Source organism: Sitodiplosis mosellana, unplaced genomic scaffold (genome assembly GCF_009176505.1).
Source record: "Sitodiplosis mosellana isolate CC-2019 unplaced genomic scaffold, AAFC_SMos_1.0 Smas_scaffold_6056, whole genome shotgun sequence".
NCBI lineage: Eukaryota > Metazoa > Arthropoda > Insecta > Diptera > Cecidomyiidae > Sitodiplosis > Sitodiplosis mosellana.
In genome coordinates, this window is record NW_022601297.1 from 77,491 (window position 1) to 98,549 (window position 21,059).

The following is a 21,059-nucleotide window of genomic DNA, read 5'->3' on the forward strand; positions in this document are numbered from 1 at the left end:
TTGACGTTTTAGGCAAAAGCAACATATGCGATTTCTGAGAGCCTTTCAATTCGATTCAGTATGATGAATGTATTTCATCATCATTGTCTTATCTTTGGACACGTTTTTTGGCTAATTCAGTGGACCCATTAATATTCGCGATAATTCCATTGTCTCTTATTGATTGTAATGTTAATAATTCATAATCAATTGTCATGAATCTCTACTCACTCATTTATAAGACGAAAGCGCAAATAAATTTCAGGTGTTGTCTTCTGAAACAGCTCTTTGACTTCTCTTGACGAATTTGGTGTGGATAATTCAACAATCCAGTTTGAGTGTACAAAAATTCATGATATTGGTTGATGAGTTCGTGTTATTAATATATTTCAAATGAAAGTGTTCTAAGTTTATATCGATCATAAAATAATTGTGGTGTGGAAAATGTGGGGGAAAAATTCAAATTGGAAAATTTGTACATTCCTCGTGGCATTGATGGTTAATGAATTTACTTCTGGAATTGTTGGTAAGGAAGTTTTATATTTTGAAGACTTTTCTCAGTCTTATCTAATATTCAATGTCAAAAGATCGTTTATCATCAATTTTGACACTATCACTAGATGTTTCCTGAACATATTTTTTCGCTATGGACGTTGGCGATATATTTTTTCGCTATTGAAAATCTTCTGTTTAGTGATATCGAAATTATTTTCTTAAAAAAGCAGCTGTGAATCCCTAAAATGAATTTATGTACTCAAATTGGACACTATAGAATAGAATAGAAACCTGCGTTTCACGTTCACATGAGCAATGTTTCGTTTTATCGCAATAGAGGACCGAAATAAAGCCACAATAACAGACTTATGTCGCTTTCATTGATGAAAACGATATAATGAACGGTTTTCATTCTCGAAATTCAATTGCATAAAAAAAAAAAATATTTTCCACAAAATTGATTCTATATAAAAAAAAAAATTTCAGCACAAAACCTCCAGTGTCATGTATGTTCATCAGATAACTTAGAAGCCTGTTCAGTGGATTACGTGCAAAATGAAGTGGATTTACCCGTTGAAACATGTTCATCGAGTGTTGCATCATGCTTCACAAAAGTCGAAAGTAATTTAGATGCCAGACTGTGATAAAACAATATCAATAGCTGAATAAAACAATACAAGTGGAATTTATTCCCTGAACGTTGTTTCTATTCAATAATTGATATGTTCTGTGTTTTTTTTAGCTATCATAACTTAAATCTTAGAGAAATCCAATTTCATATTTCGTTTTCAATTGATTTTTTCAAGATGGTATTACGTACCGCGGCTGTATATCGCAAAATCATGATGATTCGGCGACGGTCAACTGTGATGACACTAATCATTGTGTACAATGCCATTCAGACAAGTGTAATGGGTATGCGGGAGACATTGATTTTAATCCATTTCAAGAAGAAGTTGGTGATAGTGAAAATTCGAGAAATGAAAAATTTACCTGTATTTCTTGCGATTCGGCTATTGATAAAACATGTGGTACAAATTCAACGTTTGAATCTTTCGAAGATTGTGGCGCTCCGTATAAATGCTATCACTATATAAAAAAAATTAATGGATTCCACAAAAGAGGTGAATTCAATTGTTTCTCAATATGAATAAATTGAAGTTCGTTAACATTATATCATCTACAATAGGATGTACAAAGAATTTGCACGATGGCTTAAATTACAGATGGTTGCTTCGTCTCTGTGAAGTTTTCGGAGAGGACTGCCAAATATGCGTCGGTTCAAATTGTAATTCGGCAAAATCGTTAAGGGAATGTTTGCACTGCACCATCGCCGATCGTATGAGTTGTGTAAATCGCTTAAAGAATGTACAAAGTAAAACTTGCAAAACCAACAATGATGATTGTTACACCTATGTTGAAAAAGGTGGTGTGTCGAGAGGCTGCGTGTCTGATGAAGATATTCCCAGCGATTGCCTTCAAAATCCGGACAAATGTACCGTTTGTAAAACTGATGAAGGAAACAACTGTAACAATCAGACCTTCTTTGCTGAACAATGCGTCGAATGCGATACACAGTACGGACATTATTGCAAAGAAAAACCAGATATATATCAAGGCAAAGTATGTACCATCAGTACGAATCCTTTATATAATTCAGAAGGTTGCTATTTGCGTGTGGTAGGTTTTAAAATATTCGCATTTTGGATTTATAAATAAAAGAAAAAAAATTAATCGCAAAATTCTAGGAGGGAGATCATGTGAAAAGAGGTTGTGTAATCGATTTAAATCCAGAAACAAAAACGTCATGCACAGAGGTTTTGGATAATTGTAAATCATGCACTGGACCAAACTGCAATAGAAAGAGAGAGTTTACGAAATGCTTTAAATGCAATAGCAAAGATGATATTACATGCTCAGGAAACACAACGTTGACTAATTCGGTCACATGTATGAACTATTATGGAGTGTGTTTGACGTATATTGATAGAGCTGGTTATACTCATCGGCGATGTGGTGACATGAGTTGGAGCTATGATTTTGGCACAATTCTATCGGATAAAGTGCATAGATGCAACGAAGATAATTGCAATACTGTAGTTTACCCACCAAATCGTCTTCAGTGCTATCGATGCAACGGCGAGGATGAGTGCAATTTTATGAATTCAACCAATTCTTTGGTACCAATGCCATGTGGCCAGATATTAGAACCTGAACAATGTTATACTTATCTCAGTGAAGGTGAGAAATTAGTAACAAAATATGTCGCTCACACTAATGGCAACTACTATGACAACGGAGTATGATCGCACTTAGTGTGAAAAGGACATAATAATTTGACACTGTTAAAATTGAAAGAAAATCTTTAATGTGCTTTTGTGAAAATCAATTAGTCTAGATTTTAGTCGACTTCTTTTAACCATTGATTTAACAAAATAATTTAAGTTTTCTCTTATTTTGAGTAACTTTTGTTCAATTCATTCAAGACAACAAAATGTACCGTGGATGCTTGGCTGACAGTGGAGAGTATCGCGCTTTATGCAACGAAGATAGACCTGATAAAAATGGAACTTGTGTCAAGTGTAGTGAGACTGAATGTAACAATGTGCCAAAAATTAAACCAGCATCTTTGTCCTGTGTACATTGCGACAAATCGGAAAATTGTGCATTTGGACATGAGAAGGCCACTCCATGCAAAAGCGAAGTTCCATTTGATTCCGAAGAATCTTGTTACACCCACTACAATGACGGTATGAGAAATTATTAATTATAATTACATCAAAAAGAACACTTCGAACCATTTTCAACAATTCATTTTCCAGGGCAACGTTGGGCTAAACGAGGATGCACACTAGACGATCCAAAACCATCTGAGATCGATGGACATTTTGAAGTCTGTTCAGAGTCTGAATGTAATAAGGAAAATGTGTTGCACTCAAAATGTATATCGTGTGAAAGTGATGTGGAATCTGAATGTGCAAAATTAACCTATAAAAATAGTTTGATTAAGCAATGTGAAGGAACCTATTCGTATGAAAAACGTGGCTGCTACACTCTTAAGAAACGTAAATGAACTGATTGATATTTTATTTGATCCGAATTTAATGGCGTTTTTTTCTTCTAATACTTTAGCCACAACGGTAACTCGAGGCTGTGTCAAAGATCTTAAGCCAAATCAGTTGGATGACGACGAGATGACTCAATGCATGGGAGATGGTTGTAACGATGAAGTGGTAACAATCGATCGTTATTGTCATGTTTGTGACTCAAAAACTGAGCCGAAATGCGTTAGCGAAGTGGATGACTCAATGCTAAAACGTTGCCCAGATTCCAAAGAAGATTTCGGATGCTTCCATTCAATTAAAGGTAGTTAATTTATAATATGATGAATTTGATCATTTTAGACTAGCTTAGTAACAATCAATGACAGATAGCTGAAGATATATGCTGAGCATAGAAACTCAGTAAGCTGAGATTGGAACATTTTGACTTTATGACGTGTAGTCCATATAAATGCATGATGAAATGCACGAAAATGTATGCGTGCCATCATAAATTTGTATGGACTACACGTCATAAAGTCAAAATGTCCCAATCTCAGCTTACTGAGTTTCTATGCTCAGCATGTATCCTCAGCTATCTGTCATTGACTGCTTAGTAATACTTCAAGAATTATTTAATTTGCCAAACATTTGCGTCCAGTCAAGTTCGTCGTTTTAATACTAAAAAAGAAGTTCATCTCTTGATATATGTTGTCAATGAAACAAAACGTTTTCTAATTTACAGACACACGAATAATGAGAGGATGTGTTGCAGATCTGGAAGGTGACGACAAGGAAAATTGCTTGGCAAATGACAATACATGCAAAACGTGCTCCCGAAATGGTTGTAATAGCAAAGTAGCCTTTGCCAAATGTGTTGCAACTAAGGGTGTAATGATCGCAGATCAAAAGCCAAAGGCTCCGCTCGATGAACAAATATTTAACAAAATCTGTAAAAAATACGATGATTTGTGTTTCGTGCTTGGAACTAAAGCTGGCACTGTCATTCGAGATTGTTTAGATGAATATTCAAAGACGATGGGAATTTCTCGTAGTTTTCTATCTAATGAATATAATGCGACATCATACGAAGTATGTGCTGAGCCATTGTGTAATGATCATGATGTGCAGCCCATGCAATGTCTATCGTGTGATTCACGTTACGATGAAAATTGCATGAACAGTACATCATCCGCACGAAAACAATGTTCCTTGGAAATTGGGAACCCATCGGGGTGCTATCATTTTGAGGGCGATCACATCGAACGAGGCTGTATCACCGACTTGGATGAAGAGAAACGGAAATTATGCGAATCTGATAGTGAGACGTGTAAAAAATGCATCGGAGATATATGTAATTCGAAATCGTTCTTCCAAAAATGTCTTGCCACTGACACAGAAAATTTAAACTCCACTTACACTAGAACGTGTAAACGGTATACAGATGAATGTTTCATCCATGTTCGGGATAACAACATCCGCAGAGGTTGTATGAGTGACTTGATTGAGTCACCAATCACAGAATTTGATCTGGTGGAAGACTGTAAAAACGATGCGATTTGCGAAAAATGCTCCGATCAAAATAATTGCAATGATCGAGAAGTCGAAAGTGAAGATTGTCTTGTGTGTTCATCGAAGGATGACCATAACTGTAAATATCATCCAGAAAAACTGAACAGTACACAGTGCCCGTTGGCTTTGAAGCAAGTGGGTTGTTATATGCGGGAAAATGGATTGCGATTAACAGAACGTGGTTGCATGTCATCACTCGACTCAAACGGACAAAACGATTGCAAACTTCCAAATGGCTCGTGCAAAATGTGCTTGGGAAATAAATGCAATCAAAAACGATGGTTCCAAAAGTGTATCGATTGTGATTCGAGAATCCATGGCAAAGCTTGTATTGATAAAACGTTTGGTCGTTTTGGCCGAACATGTGAAGAATATTTGGGAGAATGCTATACATGGGTTGAATTTGGAAACCATGTGATTCGAAATTGTACTGGAGATAACAAAGTTCCCGATGCGGACACATGCAAAAAAAATCCAGAAGATTGTAAACTATGTTCAAATGTTGGCAATTGTAACGATGAAGAGGTTAAATCTTTAACGTGCGTCAACTGCGATTCGGATTGGGATCCAACATGTGCCACAAATACGACATTCAATGAGTTTACCACATGCTATCTTTCAATTCATCGACCATCGTGCTATCATTCTATTGACGCTAAAGGGAGACATAGACGAAGTAAATACTTTGATAACTTTCTTTCTTTCTTTAACTCGAATCTACCCACAATTATTTTTTGGCACCGATTTTCAAAATATTGTCAAAATATGTTATTTAAATGGAAAAAATAAGATCTGCATACTCAGTTTTTTCAATTTTCCACTAGTTTTCCCGAAATTCGCCTTAAATTTTTTGATTTTCAGTGAAAAATTGACGAAAAAAGTGGAAATTTAAAAAAAAATGGAAAAAACTCACTTTTTTTTTTAATAAATTAAAAGTTTGAAGTGCTGTAACTTGAAAATAATTCTATCAACTTTAGATCCAACTAGCAGCATCCTATAGGAATCATAAACATGCCATAGCATAATGATATTATCACTCGTCAGATTTTTAGTACCAAGGTTCGTTACTTGTCACAAAGCGTTACATTTGAACACGGGGTAGATTCGAGTTAAAGATAGAAATTACTTTTGTTTTATAAGAATCCATATATAAATAGCAACATATTCAATTTAATTTTTTACAAATTTTGTTTAGGCTGCACAAATAAAAGTCCAAAATCACAACAAGAACGCTGCGAAAAAAACGATGACCAATGCAAAGTATGCACCAAAAATAAATGTAATAACAAAGCATCGTTTGAACGTTGTTTCCAATGCAATTCAACGACAGATGCCGGTTGTCTAGATGGTCTTGGTGTAGAACACAGCAAGCTTTGCACAGCATATGAGGATCAATGTTATACGCACATTGGCGATTATTCTATTACGCGTGGCTGTTTGAAAGAGCAAAACTTTCTTTTCCAAAGCGCATGTCGAGATAATACTAAACATAAATGTTCAATTTGCAATACGGCCAACGGTTTGGGCTGTAACAATCAGACCATCAAAATGGAATATTGTGCACATTGTAATTGGCTGAGGGATAAAAATTGCCGTGACAAACCGGAATTATTTCAAAATAAAATATGTAGTGAATTCAATGTGTCTGGTTACAACAGGCAAGGATGTTGGATACATGAGGTTTGTGAGAGCATTTTCATAATAATTTTTTTTTTATCTCGATTTATTTTGCACAAATTCAACCTCAATTTACAATTTTTTTTTCTTCTATTTTTTTTTTCTCGATTAGAAAGGAAAAATAACAAAACGAGGCTGCATTACCGATTTGGACGAAATACAAAAAGCCGAATGCTTAAGACAATCGGAAAATTGCAAAACATGTTTCGGAAACAATTGCAATTTAAGAAAGACTCTTCAACAGTGCTACGTCTCTGATGGTGAAATGAATCTAGACGAACAATCCAACCAGAAAGTTAAAACGTGTAAACACCATAATGATGCATGTTTCATTCTGATCAATCACGGTAAAAAAACGGTCATCAAAGGTTGTTTGAGCGAATATGCGGAGGAAAATAATTTGCCAATCAATTTTTTATCGGAGACATACAATAGACCATTGTATTCAGTGTGTTCAGAATCATTGTGTAATGATCAAACAATCCGGGCGACTAATTGTATTTCGTGTGATTCACGATATGATCGAGATTGTCGTCGTCCATTTTCTTTGGCATGGAGAAATTATGCATTCTTCGAGTGCCCAATAGAAATGAACCCATCCGGATGTTATCATTTTGAAGGGAATCACACCCAACGAGGTTGCATTGCTGATTTAAAACCACATATGCGCAAGCTGTGCGAATCGGATTGTGATACGTGTAAAAAATGTATGGGAAACGAATGTAATGACAAAGCTCACTTCCAAAAATGCATCTCAGATGATCAACGAGTAGCTGATGTTTCGAAATCGAAAATATGTAAACGATATTTGGACGAATGCTATACTCGTGCGTTCAATGACACCATCCAACGAGGCTGTACCAGTGATTTAGCCGAATCGCCTGGTAATAACATTGACTTTGTGTCTGAATGTCAAAATGGACGTTGTAAAATATGCCACGATCGCGACAATTGCAATGATCTTGACATCGAGAATGAATATTGTCTGGTTTGCCGCGATAATGTAGACTGTGCTAACAATCCAACGTTTGATATGAGACAACGATGCCCATCGGCGATGATGAATATGGGATGTTTCCTCCATAACTATACGAATCAACTAAAAAGCAACTTTGTGGAGCGTGGCTGCATGTCGAAATTGAATAATGAAAATTGGAATTACTGCAAAGAAGGCAATTTCCGATGCAAAATGTGCACCGGCGACAGTTGCAATATAAAAAAGACATTCCAAACGTGTTACATTTGCGATTCATTGACGGATCCAAAGTGCATCGACGCACCATGGGATGCCGAAGAAGGAGAAATTACCTGTGCCAATTACATGGGTGAATGTTACACGCACCTCAACAATGGCATAGTGAAACGGAATTGTGTCGGAGATGAAACCGTACCCGATAGAGCTTATTGCATCAATAATCCAGACAAATGTCTAATTTGCTCTGGTGAACGCTCCTGCAATGACAATGTTGTGAAGTTTGAAACTTGCATTTCATGCGATTCATCGGTCGATCCAACATGTGCTACAAATTCAACATTCGGATCGTTCGAAGATTGTCCGCTTTCGATTCATCCACAAACGTGTTATCATCATATCGATAAAGACACTGGAGTGCATAAGAGAGGCTGTATTAAGAAGCTGCAGGAGCCAATGTTATCACTTTGCCAACAAAATGGAGCAGAGTGTAAAATATGCATCGGTTCAAATTGTAATGTTCAACGTTCATTCAAACAATGCATACATTGCAGTACGACAGAAGATGGCAATTGTGCTGAGAATCCAATAAAAAGCCACACCAAAATTTGCAAGCAATACGATGATGAGTGTTTCACTCAAATTGGCCGCAGTGATGTGTCACGTGGATGTTTAAATGAACGAAGCATGGAATTTATCCAGGATTGCCGCGAAAATCCCGATAAATGCGGCATTTGTACAGCAAACGAGGAAAGCATTTGCAACAATAAATCCATCAAAATGTTTATGTGCAATGAATGTTCCTTCGAAGATGGCGACGAAGACTGCCCGAACAGACCCGATAAATACAAAGATAAAATCTGTAGTGGAATGAATACAACAAAAGATGAAGGGTGCTATGTCTATAAAGTAAGTGTAATCGAAATATTAAATTCATTACAATCGCATATAATTCGTGAAAAATTAACACCTACTAAAGTTTAATAACTCAACCAAACCCAATCTCCCATTTTTCGTTTTGCAGACCTTTTTAAGTGGAATAAAACGAGGATGTGTTCGGGATGTGAAAGGACATTTGAAGTCTTTATGCTTGCAACAATCGGAAATATGCAAGATGTGTATTGGTAAAAATTGCAATTCAATGACCGAATTCCGACGTTGTTATTTTGATAGAGGTGAGAAGCCAGCAGCGGTGTGGACAAAAGGAAGGAGAACCTGTAAAAAGTTTGATGACAAATGCTTTACATTGGTCAATGAAAATGAAACCGTCATAAAGGGTTGTTTGTCCGATTTCACGGAAAAGAATAACGTTTCGATCGATTTTTATGCGAAAAACTATAATGCGTCAGTCTATCAAGAGTGCTCTTCAACACTTTGCAATAGTGATGATATCGAACCGTTGTGGTGCATTGGATGTGATTCACGATTGAATCAAACATGCTTTAGCAGCGCATTTGCGATACGACAACGGTGTCCATTGGAAGTGATCTCATCTGGATGTTATCATCATTACGATGGAAAACACGTGAAAAGAGGCTGTATCGCTCATTTAGATAAAGAAGAACGTGTTCAATGCGAATCTGATAGTGATGAATGCAAAAAATGCTTTAGAAAACAATGCAATCGGGAAATATTCTTCCTCCATTGCATCACAACCAATCCGATGAATGCGAGTGATAGTCAATCGAAATTATGTAGACGATACACCGATGAATGTTTCACACACGTTTCCAATGAAACTGTTCGAAAGGGTTGCATCAGCGACATAATTGATTCAAAAAATGATGGCATTAATATTGATATTAAAGACTGTGATAATGATGAGATATGTGTCAAATGCAGTGGAGACGATAATTGCAACGGTGGACAAGTCAAACATGAACAATGTATTGTTTGCTCAACGGCAACGAAAAAAGATTGCAGGTATTATACGAAGGGACTTGAAAAGGAATGTCCATTGACTGCGAAACGATTGGGATGCTATTTAAACGTAGATGAAAATGATGTCGTGGAACGTGGTTGTATGTCACAACTACTTCCGGAAAAACGCAAATATTGCCGCGCCAGCAATGGCACTTGCAAGAGTTGTATGGGTGAGAATTGCAATGAGAAACGTCACTTTCAAACATGTAACATTTGCGATTCAGAAGTTGATGGCGAAAATTGCCTTAGTGCACCGTGGCAATTGGAACGAAAAGTGTGCCCCAATTATTTGGACCATTGCTATACACATTTGGAGAATGGTCGAGTGAGACGTAACTGCATCGGAGACAAAACGGTACCAGATGTTGATATATGTGAATTCTATAAGGCCAATTGTAAGCATTGTACTAATGGATATGGCTGCAATGATGAAATTATTGTCAATGAATCGTGCGTTTCATGCAGTTCTACCATCGATCCAACGTGTGCGACAAACATAACGTTTGCAGTATTTGAAGAGTGTCCGCTTTCGATCAATTCAAACAGATGTTATCATATGATTAATGCCACCACTGGTGAACATAGGAGAGGTAAATTTTCTTGGTGGAAATTTTAAAATTTTTTTGAATCAATACCAACATTTTCAAAATGAATCTATTTGAATTAATCCAAAACTATTCGACTGAATAGGTTGTCTCGAGAAACTGTCGAAACCGATGATCAGACTTTGTGAGAAAAATGGCGAGGAGTGTAAAGTATGCCCCGATTCAAAATGCAATACCAGAACAACGTTCCTTAAGTGTTTGAATTGCACAACGTCCGATGGCCTACAATGTGCAACAAAACCTCAACATGCAGAGAGTAAAGTTTGCAGAAATTATGACGATGAGTGCTATACTCACATTGGTCAAAAGGATGTTTCACGGGGTTGTGCACTCGAAAAACCGCCACCATTTATTGATCGCTGTCGTTCTGATCCAAATAAGTGCAATATGTGTGATACATTTGACGGAAATGGTTGTAATAATCAAACAATTAAAATAGGAGCATGCGTTGAATGTGATTCTCTAGAAGACCCGAGCTGTCGCGATAAACCGCATCAATTCAAAGACTCAATTTGTACTGGCTTGATAACGGCAAATATGCCAGGCTGCTACTTAAGTACGGTAAGTTTTAATTTGAGTTTGGTATACCAAGCATATATATGTTTAGGCACTCTGTTTTCATCAGCAATAACTAATAATTTGACTTTATTTAGTACGGTGGACGAATCCGAAGAGGCTGCAATCGTGATTTGATTCCATTCCAATTAAACGATTGCAGGCATCCAAACAATGATAAGTGCAAAACGTGCGAGGGTAGAAATTGTAATTTGAAAAATGAATTCCAGGAGTGTATTTACTGTAACAGTAGAGAAAATATCGAATGCTCACGAAATGGAACGGTGCAAACATCACATATGTGCGAGAATTATTTGGACACTTGCGTGACTGGAATCGATGCACATGGTCACACTCAACGCCGTTGTAGCCGATCTTTTGACGATGATGCAATTGAATTCCCGAATGAACAGTTTGAGGTGTGTAGAGACAATAAATGCAACACAAACATTTTCCCATCGAATCGTCTTCAGTGCTATAGTTGCGAAGGTAATAAAGAAGACTGTGATTTTATGCCATCGAAATCAACGGAAATAGATACAAACTCCAAGAAACTGGTACCTTGCGGGATTTTATCCAAGCTTGATCAATGTTTTGCGTTCCTTGCTGCAGGTAAAGTTTGTTTTTATTGTTTTATTTTAATTTCAAGATGTTTCTATTTCCAACATTCCATCCATTATTCGAAGATATTCCAATTTTTTCGGAGGCAAAAAGGAAAAAAACTTTCATTTTTTGTGAATTCTTTTTACTTTTTATGCAGACAATAAAATATATCGTGGTTGCATGACTGATACAAATGACCATCGATTGTTATGCGAAAAGGATAAAAAGGGGCTTTGCCTTAAATGCGGAGAAACAGGATGCAACAATATGGCGAGAATAAGACCACCATCTCTATCTTGCGTACATTGTGGAAAATCTGCGGAGTGTTCATTTGGGCAAGATGAGAAGGATGCAACTCAATGCAAAACCAATGTTCCGTTTGGTGCCGAAGAATCGTGTTACACTCAGTATAGCTTGGGTAAGTTCAATTATTCTGAATGTATAGAAGTTTGGCATAGCACATGATTTGTCTATAAAATGCGTTCTAAACAAATGAAATATTCCTTCAAGATGGAAGTTTGACTGAACGTGGATGCACTCTTGATGCGAAAAAGACGCTTGAATCGCTCCAAGATACGGAAAAAATCTCATTTTGTAGCGAAACTGGTTGCAATGATAAAAACATTAAACAATCGCAATGTGTTGCTTGCAAGAGTGGCTTTGATGGACAGTGTGCGAAAATTTCTGATGTAGATAGCCTTATCAAGCAATGCAAAGGAAAATATTCACATGAGAAACGCGGCTGTTACACGATGTTGAAAAGTAAGCGAATCAATTTGAATTTTATAACCTTGACTTCCCTAATTGAATTTTTTTTTAATGTTCTAGATGAAATGGTGCATCGTGGCTGTATCAAAGACCTCAGCAAAGATGACTATGCAACATGCCAAAACAAAGAAAACTGCGAACTTTGTATGGAAGATAATTGTAATATCGATGCCGCAGGGTCATCTGGAAGAATTACCGGCAATTTCGTTGTTATTGCATTCATAATTTGCATCACATTTCTTTTTAAACACCATTAATTTAATTCATTAAGCCATTTCATTTGAAATAAAGGGTGTTTCAACAGCGACACAAAAAAGTATCCCTATCGTAAACCATGACCGCTTACCCCATCTGTCAAACTAATACATCAAAATTATTCGTCAATCTTTAGCATTTGTTTCCATGAAGAAATATTTCAAAAAACAACGCGTTTAAATGGTGAAGTCCCACCACGAAAATAGGTCTGTTTTTTAATTTACAAAAATTTAAAATATCATGTTAAAATCCTGCTTTTTACCTCTCAGAAACAATTTTTATCTCGTTTTATTTATTCTTAAAAGCTTTTATCGTAACTTGAGCCAAAAATTCGCCCCAACAACAAGATCAAAATTCCGCACCGTTTTTTTAGATATAGCCAATAGGCCGTTTTTGGTCATCATGGCCGACTTTGGCCAATTTTGCAAAAATGGCGTTGACAATTATTGGATTTTTTACTTTAAAATGACAGCTTGGGGCACTCATTATATAGACAACTCGAATCAACAATAATATGACCTCAAAAAAATCGTCAAAAAACATTTTGATCAGAAATGTCATAAAATTTGGGTTTTAAATGCGTAGGTTGGTTACTCAATCTCCAAATTTCTGAAAATTGGACCATTGTTCTTACTATAATGCGAAAGATTAGTTTATTGCGAGTGCCGTAGCTTCATTTTGAGAAGTGTAAACCAAGATTTAGTGGATTTTAATACCATTAATTAAGCCGTTTTTACAAAAATGTATTTGAAATTTGGCCTCTAAAAGAGGCCACGATTAAAATGCCCCACACAGCAGTGATTAAAATAAGAATTTTTAAGAACTACCGTTCGAGCTGAAAAATTCAATGACCTAAAAAAAAGGTCTTCAGTTTTCAAAAATACAAAGGGCCATATTTGCTTTCTTGTTTTTTATTGCTTTATTGATAAGAAGAGTAAAAGAAGTAAAAGTACATTAAAAAAATTTTTGTTTGGATTTTTGTTTAGATTGTTGCTCATCGTCAGTGTCAGTGTCAGCAATCACATCAGCCACATCAAATGAGTGGTCGGGAATGAAAATGACTAAAGTTGAACCACTTATGGATAACCGTAACACAATATTCTTGATTTTCAAAAGTGCAACATAAATTCTATGAGAAATTAGTGCTATTACTAGCAATAATTGTTGTTGTATTGCCGAACGTTTTTTCTTTCCAATGATTTGGTTTTTGTATTGCCTCAATACGTTCGAATTGCCGTTTGTTCAACTACACCACTAAAGCGAGAAACGTCACTCATTCTTTTTTCTTTATTAAAGAAAAAGAATTTTGGCAGTGCGGGACTCGAACACCGCATACTCAGATTGCCGGTCTGATGCTTAACCATTCAGCCACCTGCCGAACGACGTTTTAGTATTGCCTCAATACGTTCGAATTGCCGTTTGTTCTTTTTTCTTTAATAAAGAAAAAAGAATGAGTGACGTTTCTCGCTTTAGTGGTGTAGTTGAACAAACGGCAATTCGAACGTATTGAGGCAATACAAAAACCAAATCATTGAACATAAATTCTGTTCGCTTGTAAGTGAATCGTAAAATATCTGTGGACTATAGAAATCGTGTTTCACTTTAATTGAAGCAAAAATGTTTGATACACTTTCAAGCTCATTGGAATGATGGATTCATTGTAATGGTGGTTTTGGTTGTGATTTGGCTTCGGAGTGAAAATTAAGTTATAAGGAGCGCGAATTTCGATGTGCCGATAACACCATTGGATTGGGCACATGAAATACTGTATGAGAATCGAAAAAAAAATTTAACTTTTTTTTAGATTTTTGCCTGTTTCCGATCGTCTACATGGGAAGTTTGTATGAAAACCTCGGAGCGCCGGTGTTTTACCCGTATTGTTATACACATCAACAAAGCAGTCTGCTTCACCGTAGAAAAGAAGTGCGCAGTAAGGAAACAAGAACTTACATGTTTTGGCAACGTTGCATTATATTCGATTTCGTTTGTGCGTTTTCATGACATTGTCGGAGCTGATACATCTTTCGACATGAGCGGAGTGCGGTGTACAAATTTGAATGCGGCACAGAATGAGTATCACATCTTCATAGTTTGATGCAGTTTCCACGTTTTGTAACAATTTCTTTATGTTGGTTTGAAGACTTGAGCTCAAAGTACAGATAAATCCCGCGTATCATCTCCACTTGTATTGTTTTTTACATTGAAGGGCGTTGCACGCACCTTAACATTCACAATATAAACTCAATGCGAGTGGAGACGCCTTATAAAAAATGGCACAGATTGCTAGTGCTAAGGTTTATCTGTACTTTAGCTGAGTTTTCAATTGCACAAGTTCTTGATATTGCAAATTAATCGATGATAAATCCAAATCAGTAGCAAATAGCACTTTCTTCAAATCGGCATCAGCTTCAAAATTGATGAATGGTTCAATGATTTCGACCAACTGATCATCTGTAGAGAATCGATCTGAACTGATTTTAATGATAGAGTCGATGATTTACTTGCGAACAGAATTTGGGTCAATTTGTTGTTGAGCTCGTGTTCGACCACTTTGAGTAAGCTCGACATCTTTGAGGAATATCTTCTCGTCTTCTGTCGTAACAATTTCTTCATTTAAAGCTTCTTCCCAGCCGCCCAACAATGGTTTTCGATTCAAATTATCAAGTTCATTTCGCAGTAAATACGTGCTGTGTACCTAAAAGCTGGTGACTTTAAAATATCAGTATTTTCAATAAGCATTCAAATGATAATGATTATATACAGAAAAAAACAGAAAGTGAACAAAACCACTGCAATCGTTTAATTTTGTACACATAGAAAATGTGTGAAAACGTTCAAAAATCATCAAAATAGCAACTACCGCATTTCAAATTTGGAGCTGCATTTTTCATTTAAGAACTACCGGTTTCCGGTAGAACTACCGCTTATTTTAATCACTGCCACACAGGTTATTTGCATAATATTCACTTCAATACTTAAATGCTATGGACCAAACTACGACATACAATAAAGATTTGAGCGTGTGTTTTATTTAAATAAACTTTTTTGCGTACTTATTGAAACAACCTTTACATACAATCGAAAAATGTACCTAATAAAACATGCCCTATATAAGAAGGTGAAAAATAAAGATGAATATTCAAATCTTGGAAAATTTGCCGAAATGACTTCGGGTAGGGCGATTTCAATTGTAGGTTTTATGTAGTTTAATGTAGTGTTTTTACTTTTTTTATGTAGGAACAATTTTTTCGATTACTCAGGCTATCGAAAAACTGCTATAAAATGGAACCGTACGGTGATATTTCGTGACTACGAAATTGGTTAACGTTCCAATCCTATGGACGCTGCCATATTGAAAATTTACATGCGATATGGTGCACGCACTCAATAGTTCCACCTATTTTAATAAGGAATCTATGTAGGGGGCGCTGCCACATCGTCATTTACATCGACTCAAGTATCGTCAAATATAATAACATTGTTTATATTGGCTTTTAGCGCAGTACGAATGGAACAACTCAAATCTTGGTCAAAAAACGTATTTTCCACAAATCGAATTTTTTTTCGAATGAAGAATGGTTCCTAAAAATTGTAGATAAATTGTAGAATTAAAATCAATTGTCGGTTTTCGAATATGTCAGCCCATTCGTTCGATATTGAGACGATTTATGAAAATTGGTCCAAAATAACATGAAATTTGTTTCTTAAAAACACTACATGAATCTTCGCTGCCAGTGGCGTAACTAGAAATTTTTTTTTTGAGGGGGGGGGGTGGGTTTCAATTTTTTAGAATTTATAATGAAATGCAAGGGAGACTTTCTGGGAATATTCGAAGTGATGAAACTAAAATCGTCCTAAAACATACGGAAATCGTACTAAACTAGACAAAAATTTACAAACGTATTCTTTAACTTCGGATTCCAGAATGCTTAAATCAATTAAAATTGATTTAATACACATATAGTCAAATGTGTTTTCGGAATCTTGTATGAAAATCATTTCTCGAACATTCGTAAGTATCAGGCGACTGTAACTGAAGTTAACTACTATCGTCTATTTCGTTCGAGATAGTCATTTTTGGTCAGCCAAAATGTCCGAAATTAAGCGACTGTTTAATAGTCGATAAAATTTCGCACAACGTTGCTCATATTCCTACCAAAGGAAATATTATTTGAAAGGCGAGCGAAGCGAGCCGGAACTTTTGCTATTAAGTATAGTGAAATTCAATTTTTTCTTTGCTTTTTATAAAATTTTCTTTTGGACGATTTCATTTTTTTTGGGGGGGGGTTCAACCTCTAGTTACGCCACTGGTCGCTGCAATAGAAATGTAACATGAAAAATGTGAATTTTCATCGTAATATTTCGTATTTTTCGCGAAAATGATAAGAGATAACGAAATATAATCTTCAACACGAATTGGTCAAGTCCCAATAGAACTGCTGAACACATTAACTCATTATCTCCCATCATTGTCGCAAAAAATACGAAAAACCACCATCAAAATTCACATTTTTCATGTTAATTTCTACTGAAACGACGATTCATGTAACGTTTCCAACGAACAAATTTTGTTACGCTTCAATTCACACACTTGTATATTCCCATTTTTTATTCTCAGCAACATGTGTATTGCCGAATTACTCACTGCTTCAATGATTAATCAAACAATGGACGAAAGCACTGTATGCCAATAAATTTTGTTATCAATTTTATCAGTTTGAAATCTTTTTGATTAAAAAGCTGGTAAGCAAAAAAAACTTATCTGCTTTTCAATTTTTTGATTAAGCTAGATAAAGCTGATCGTGTTTTTATACCTTGTGGTAAAATACAACAAGTATCGAAAATTTTCTACGTCTTTTAGTGATTATCTATCATCGTCTAATGAACAAAATCCTATTTATTTATTATTTCAAATCACAGTTCAGGTTTTGTACCATAGAAATTTAATGGGTAAATTACTAAAAGCATGGCACATGGCTCTATTGATGGCATCTTTGCCTTTATGCATATCGGACGATTCGAGTAAGTAAAGAATCATGTGAATTTCGTCTACAGTGAATTGCTAGAATTTATTTTTTTTTTTTGACATAACCTAAAGTTCAATTCATTAAACACTTTTTGTCATGAAAGAACCATTTTACATTGTTAATTGTGATTTGATCAAATCCGAAATCAGAAGAAGCTGACCTTAAAGCGTTTACATGTATTACTTGTGATTCAACCTTTGATCCCACGTGCGGAACCAATTCAACATTCAAACAATTTGAATATTGTGAAAAAACCTTCAAGTGTTTTCATATTATACAACCCAATGAGTCGCATAAAAGAGGTACAAAAATGCAATTTGAAGTCATAAAAAGAGTGATTCATGTGTTATTTTCAATGAATATAGGGTGCACAAAGAATTTGTCCCAACATATGGTAGACGTTTGTGAGAAAAGTGATGAGGAATGTAGAACATGCGTTGGTGAAAATTGCAATTCGAAGAGCTCATTCCAGGAATATTTGGAGGGTGACACTGAAGAGGCTAATGATGGCTTTTATGAAATTGATAAGGAAGAATCGTGCGTTGCTTGCAACTCGGCCATCGATCCAAAGTGTGCAACGAACACAACGTTTGAAGTATTTGAAACGTGTCCAATGTTGGTCAATTCAAACAGATGTTATCATATGATCAATGCCACGACTGGAGAACATACAAGAGGTGATTTATTGATTGAAAATTAGAAACAATTCTGAAACTGTTTATTAGACTAAATCATTGCAATGCTCTAGGTGTTTAACCAAAAATGTTATTATTGATCATTTTAAATATTTGATTTTTTAAGCAAATAGGATGTCTCAAGAATCTGCCGGAATCAACGATTGAATTTTGCGCGAAAAACAGCGAGGAATGCAAAGTATGCCACAAATCAAATTGCAATTCACGACTTTCATTCACTAAGTGCTTGAAGTGCACTACATTTGATGATCGGCAATGTGCAATCAATCCAGAATTGGCGCCGACTAAAGGATGGAGTAGAATTTGTGAAAACTACGACGATCAGTGCTTTACTTACATTGAACGATTTGGTGTTTCACGTGGTTGTAAATTGGAAAAAGAGCCACCATTTATCGATAATTGTCAAAACGATCCAAATAAGTGCGAAATATGTAATACATTGCATGGCTTCGGTTGTAACGATCGAATAATTACAATGGAAACTTGTGTTGAATGTGATTCTGATACAGATATGCACTGTTATGAGAGACCACATGAATTCCAAGACAAAGTTTGTAGCGGTTTGGAGACGGAAGATCGATTGGGGTGCTACTTGCAAGTGGTAATTTTTCTAAAAGATTCATTTTTTTTTACTTATGCATATTGCATAGTAAAAGATTTGCTTTTAGCCGTTTACACGGTATTGAAGGAACGGCGAGAGAAAGAGGGGGAAACAGATAGTACTGACGTCCATGCGTTTAACCAGACAGAAAGAGAGCTTCCATGCGAATTTTCGGTGTGTTTTGTTACGCTTTGCGTGAATTTTCGAGAGTTTAATAACGAAGATTCGTACAAAGCGTAACAATAAACATCGAAATTTCGTATTGAAGCTCTCTTTCTGTCTGATTAAACGCATGGACGTCAGTACTATCTGTTTTTCTCTCTTTCTCTCGTCGTTTCTTTGATACCGTGTAGGCACTGTTTTCAAAAGTGTAACAAATACATTTAAACTTATTTTAGAACGGTAATAAATATAAACGAGGCTGCATTCGTGATTTGCCCCCACTTAAACGGGATATATGTAAGGAACAAACGGCTGAGTGTAAATCGTGCATGGGCAAAAATTGTAATTTGAAGAAAGAATTCCAGGAATGCATTTACTGTAACAGCCGAGGGAATATCGAATGTTCACAACATGGAATTGAGCAAGAGTCGTGCATTTGTAAGAATTATTTGAGCTCATGTGTGACTGGAATCGATGCACATGGTTTCACTCAACGGCGATGCAGCCGAGTTTATGCAGATGATGCGATTGAATTTCCAAAGGCACAGCAGGTGTGCACAAAGAATAAATGTAATACGGGCATTTTCCCATCAAATCGTCTTCAATGCCATCGCTGCGAAGGTGACATAGAAGATTGTGATTTTATGTCATCGAATTCAACGGAACTAGACACAAGCTCCCCGAAACTGATGCCTTGCGGAATTTTATCCAAATTTGATCAATGTTTTGCGTATCTTGCTGAGAGTAAGACTTTTTTCTCTGAGTTTCGAATTCACAATACTTTTTTCTTAGGAAACTTCTTTGAAACAAACTAATTTGAAAAACAGTTTGGCAATGTTTACAATTCTTTTTAGACGACAAATCATTTTTCATACCTTAAATTCTAATCATTTTTCGTGCAGACAAAAAAATTTATCGCGGTTGCTTGACTGATATAAGTGACCATCGATTGTTATGCGAAAAGGATAAAAAGGGGCTTTGCCTTAAATGCGGAGAAACAGGATGCAACAATGTAGCCAAAATAAGATCACCATCTCTATCTTGCATACATTGTAACAAATCTGCGGAGTGTGCATTTGGGCATGAGAAGAAAACGGCAACTCAATGCAAAACCGATGTTCAATTTGGTGCCCAAGAATCGTGTTACATTCATTATAGCTTGAGTAAGTTTTCAAACTGATTTTTCGATAAAAATGCGTTTTATTCAAATGAAATATTCCTTCAAGATGGAAGTTGGGCTGAACGAGGTTGTACTCTTGACAAAACGAACAATTTGTTTGAATATATGGAACGCACCGAATCCTGTCACAACTCTGGTTGTAATTATAAAAATATTATATATTCGAAATGTGTTTCTTGCCAGAGTGGCTTCGATGGCGGTTGTGTGACCATTTATGATAATGATCTAGATAGCGTTATAGAAGAATGCCAAGGACAATATTCGTATGACAAACGTGGTTGTTACACTATGTTGAAAAGTAAGCAACATTTTTCACAATTCGCGTTCAATTTTTTCGACTGGTTTTTTAATAAATATTTTAGATGAAACGGTGCATCGTGGCTGTATCAAAAACCTCAAAAAAGGCGACTATGAAGCATGCCAAAACAAAGAAAACTGCGAACTTTGTATGGAAAATGGTTGCAACATTCATATCATAGGGTCATCTGGTAGAATTACAGGCAATTTGATTGTCATCGTATTCTTACTTTCCATCATATTTCCTGTTTAAAAATGAATAATTTCATTCGTCATATGCTTTGTTTGATTACAACTTAATAAAACAACTACTTGGATAATATTCCAAAAAATGACTTCGGGTAGGGCGATTTCAATTGTAGATTTTATGTTGTTTAATGTAGTGTTTTTTCTTTTTTTATGTAGGAACTTTTTTTTTGAGTAATCGGCTAT

General features: G+C 35.9%; 1 protein-coding gene across 1 annotated transcript; it reads left to right on the forward strand.

Annotated features, from left to right (window-relative positions):
- The first annotated feature begins 264 nt into the window (after window positions 1-264).
- LOC129573299 (uncharacterized) lies at window positions 265-20,962 on the forward strand. The gene is made up of 25 exons (XM_055453687.1): window positions 265-505; window positions 961-1,095; window positions 1,281-1,598; window positions 1,664-2,154; window positions 2,223-2,715; window positions 2,961-3,224; window positions 3,297-3,539; window positions 3,607-3,840; window positions 4,261-5,763; window positions 6,283-6,767; window positions 6,877-8,865; window positions 8,981-10,469; window positions 10,570-11,045; window positions 11,138-11,651; window positions 11,800-12,060; window positions 12,153-12,404; window positions 12,471-12,655; window positions 17,501-17,687; window positions 17,842-17,994; window positions 18,058-18,369; window positions 18,501-18,988; window positions 19,387-19,894; window positions 20,053-20,313; window positions 20,377-20,628; window positions 20,693-20,962. Exons 1-25 carry the CDS (start codon window positions 424-426, stop codon window positions 20,878-20,880), a joined length of 11,763 nt encoding a protein of 3,920 aa, XP_055309662.1. The 5' UTR covers window positions 265-423; the 3' UTR covers window positions 20,881-20,962.
- Window positions 20,963-21,059: the final 97 nt, after the last annotated feature.

Bases quoted from the DNA above. Each gene is read 5' to 3' on its own strand.
- LOC129573299 (XM_055453687.1), top strand. From the start codon at position 424: ATGTGGGGGAAAAATTCAAATTGGAAAATTTGTACATTCCTCGTGGCA. The intron at 506-960 runs GTAAGGAAGTTT...AAAAAATTTCAG, and splicing joins ATTTACTTCTGGAATTGTTG to CACAAAACCTCCAGTGTCAT. The intron at 12,061-12,152 runs GTAAGTTCAATT...TATTCCTTCAAG, and splicing joins TTACACTCAGTATAGCTTGG to ATGGAAGTTTGACTGAACGT.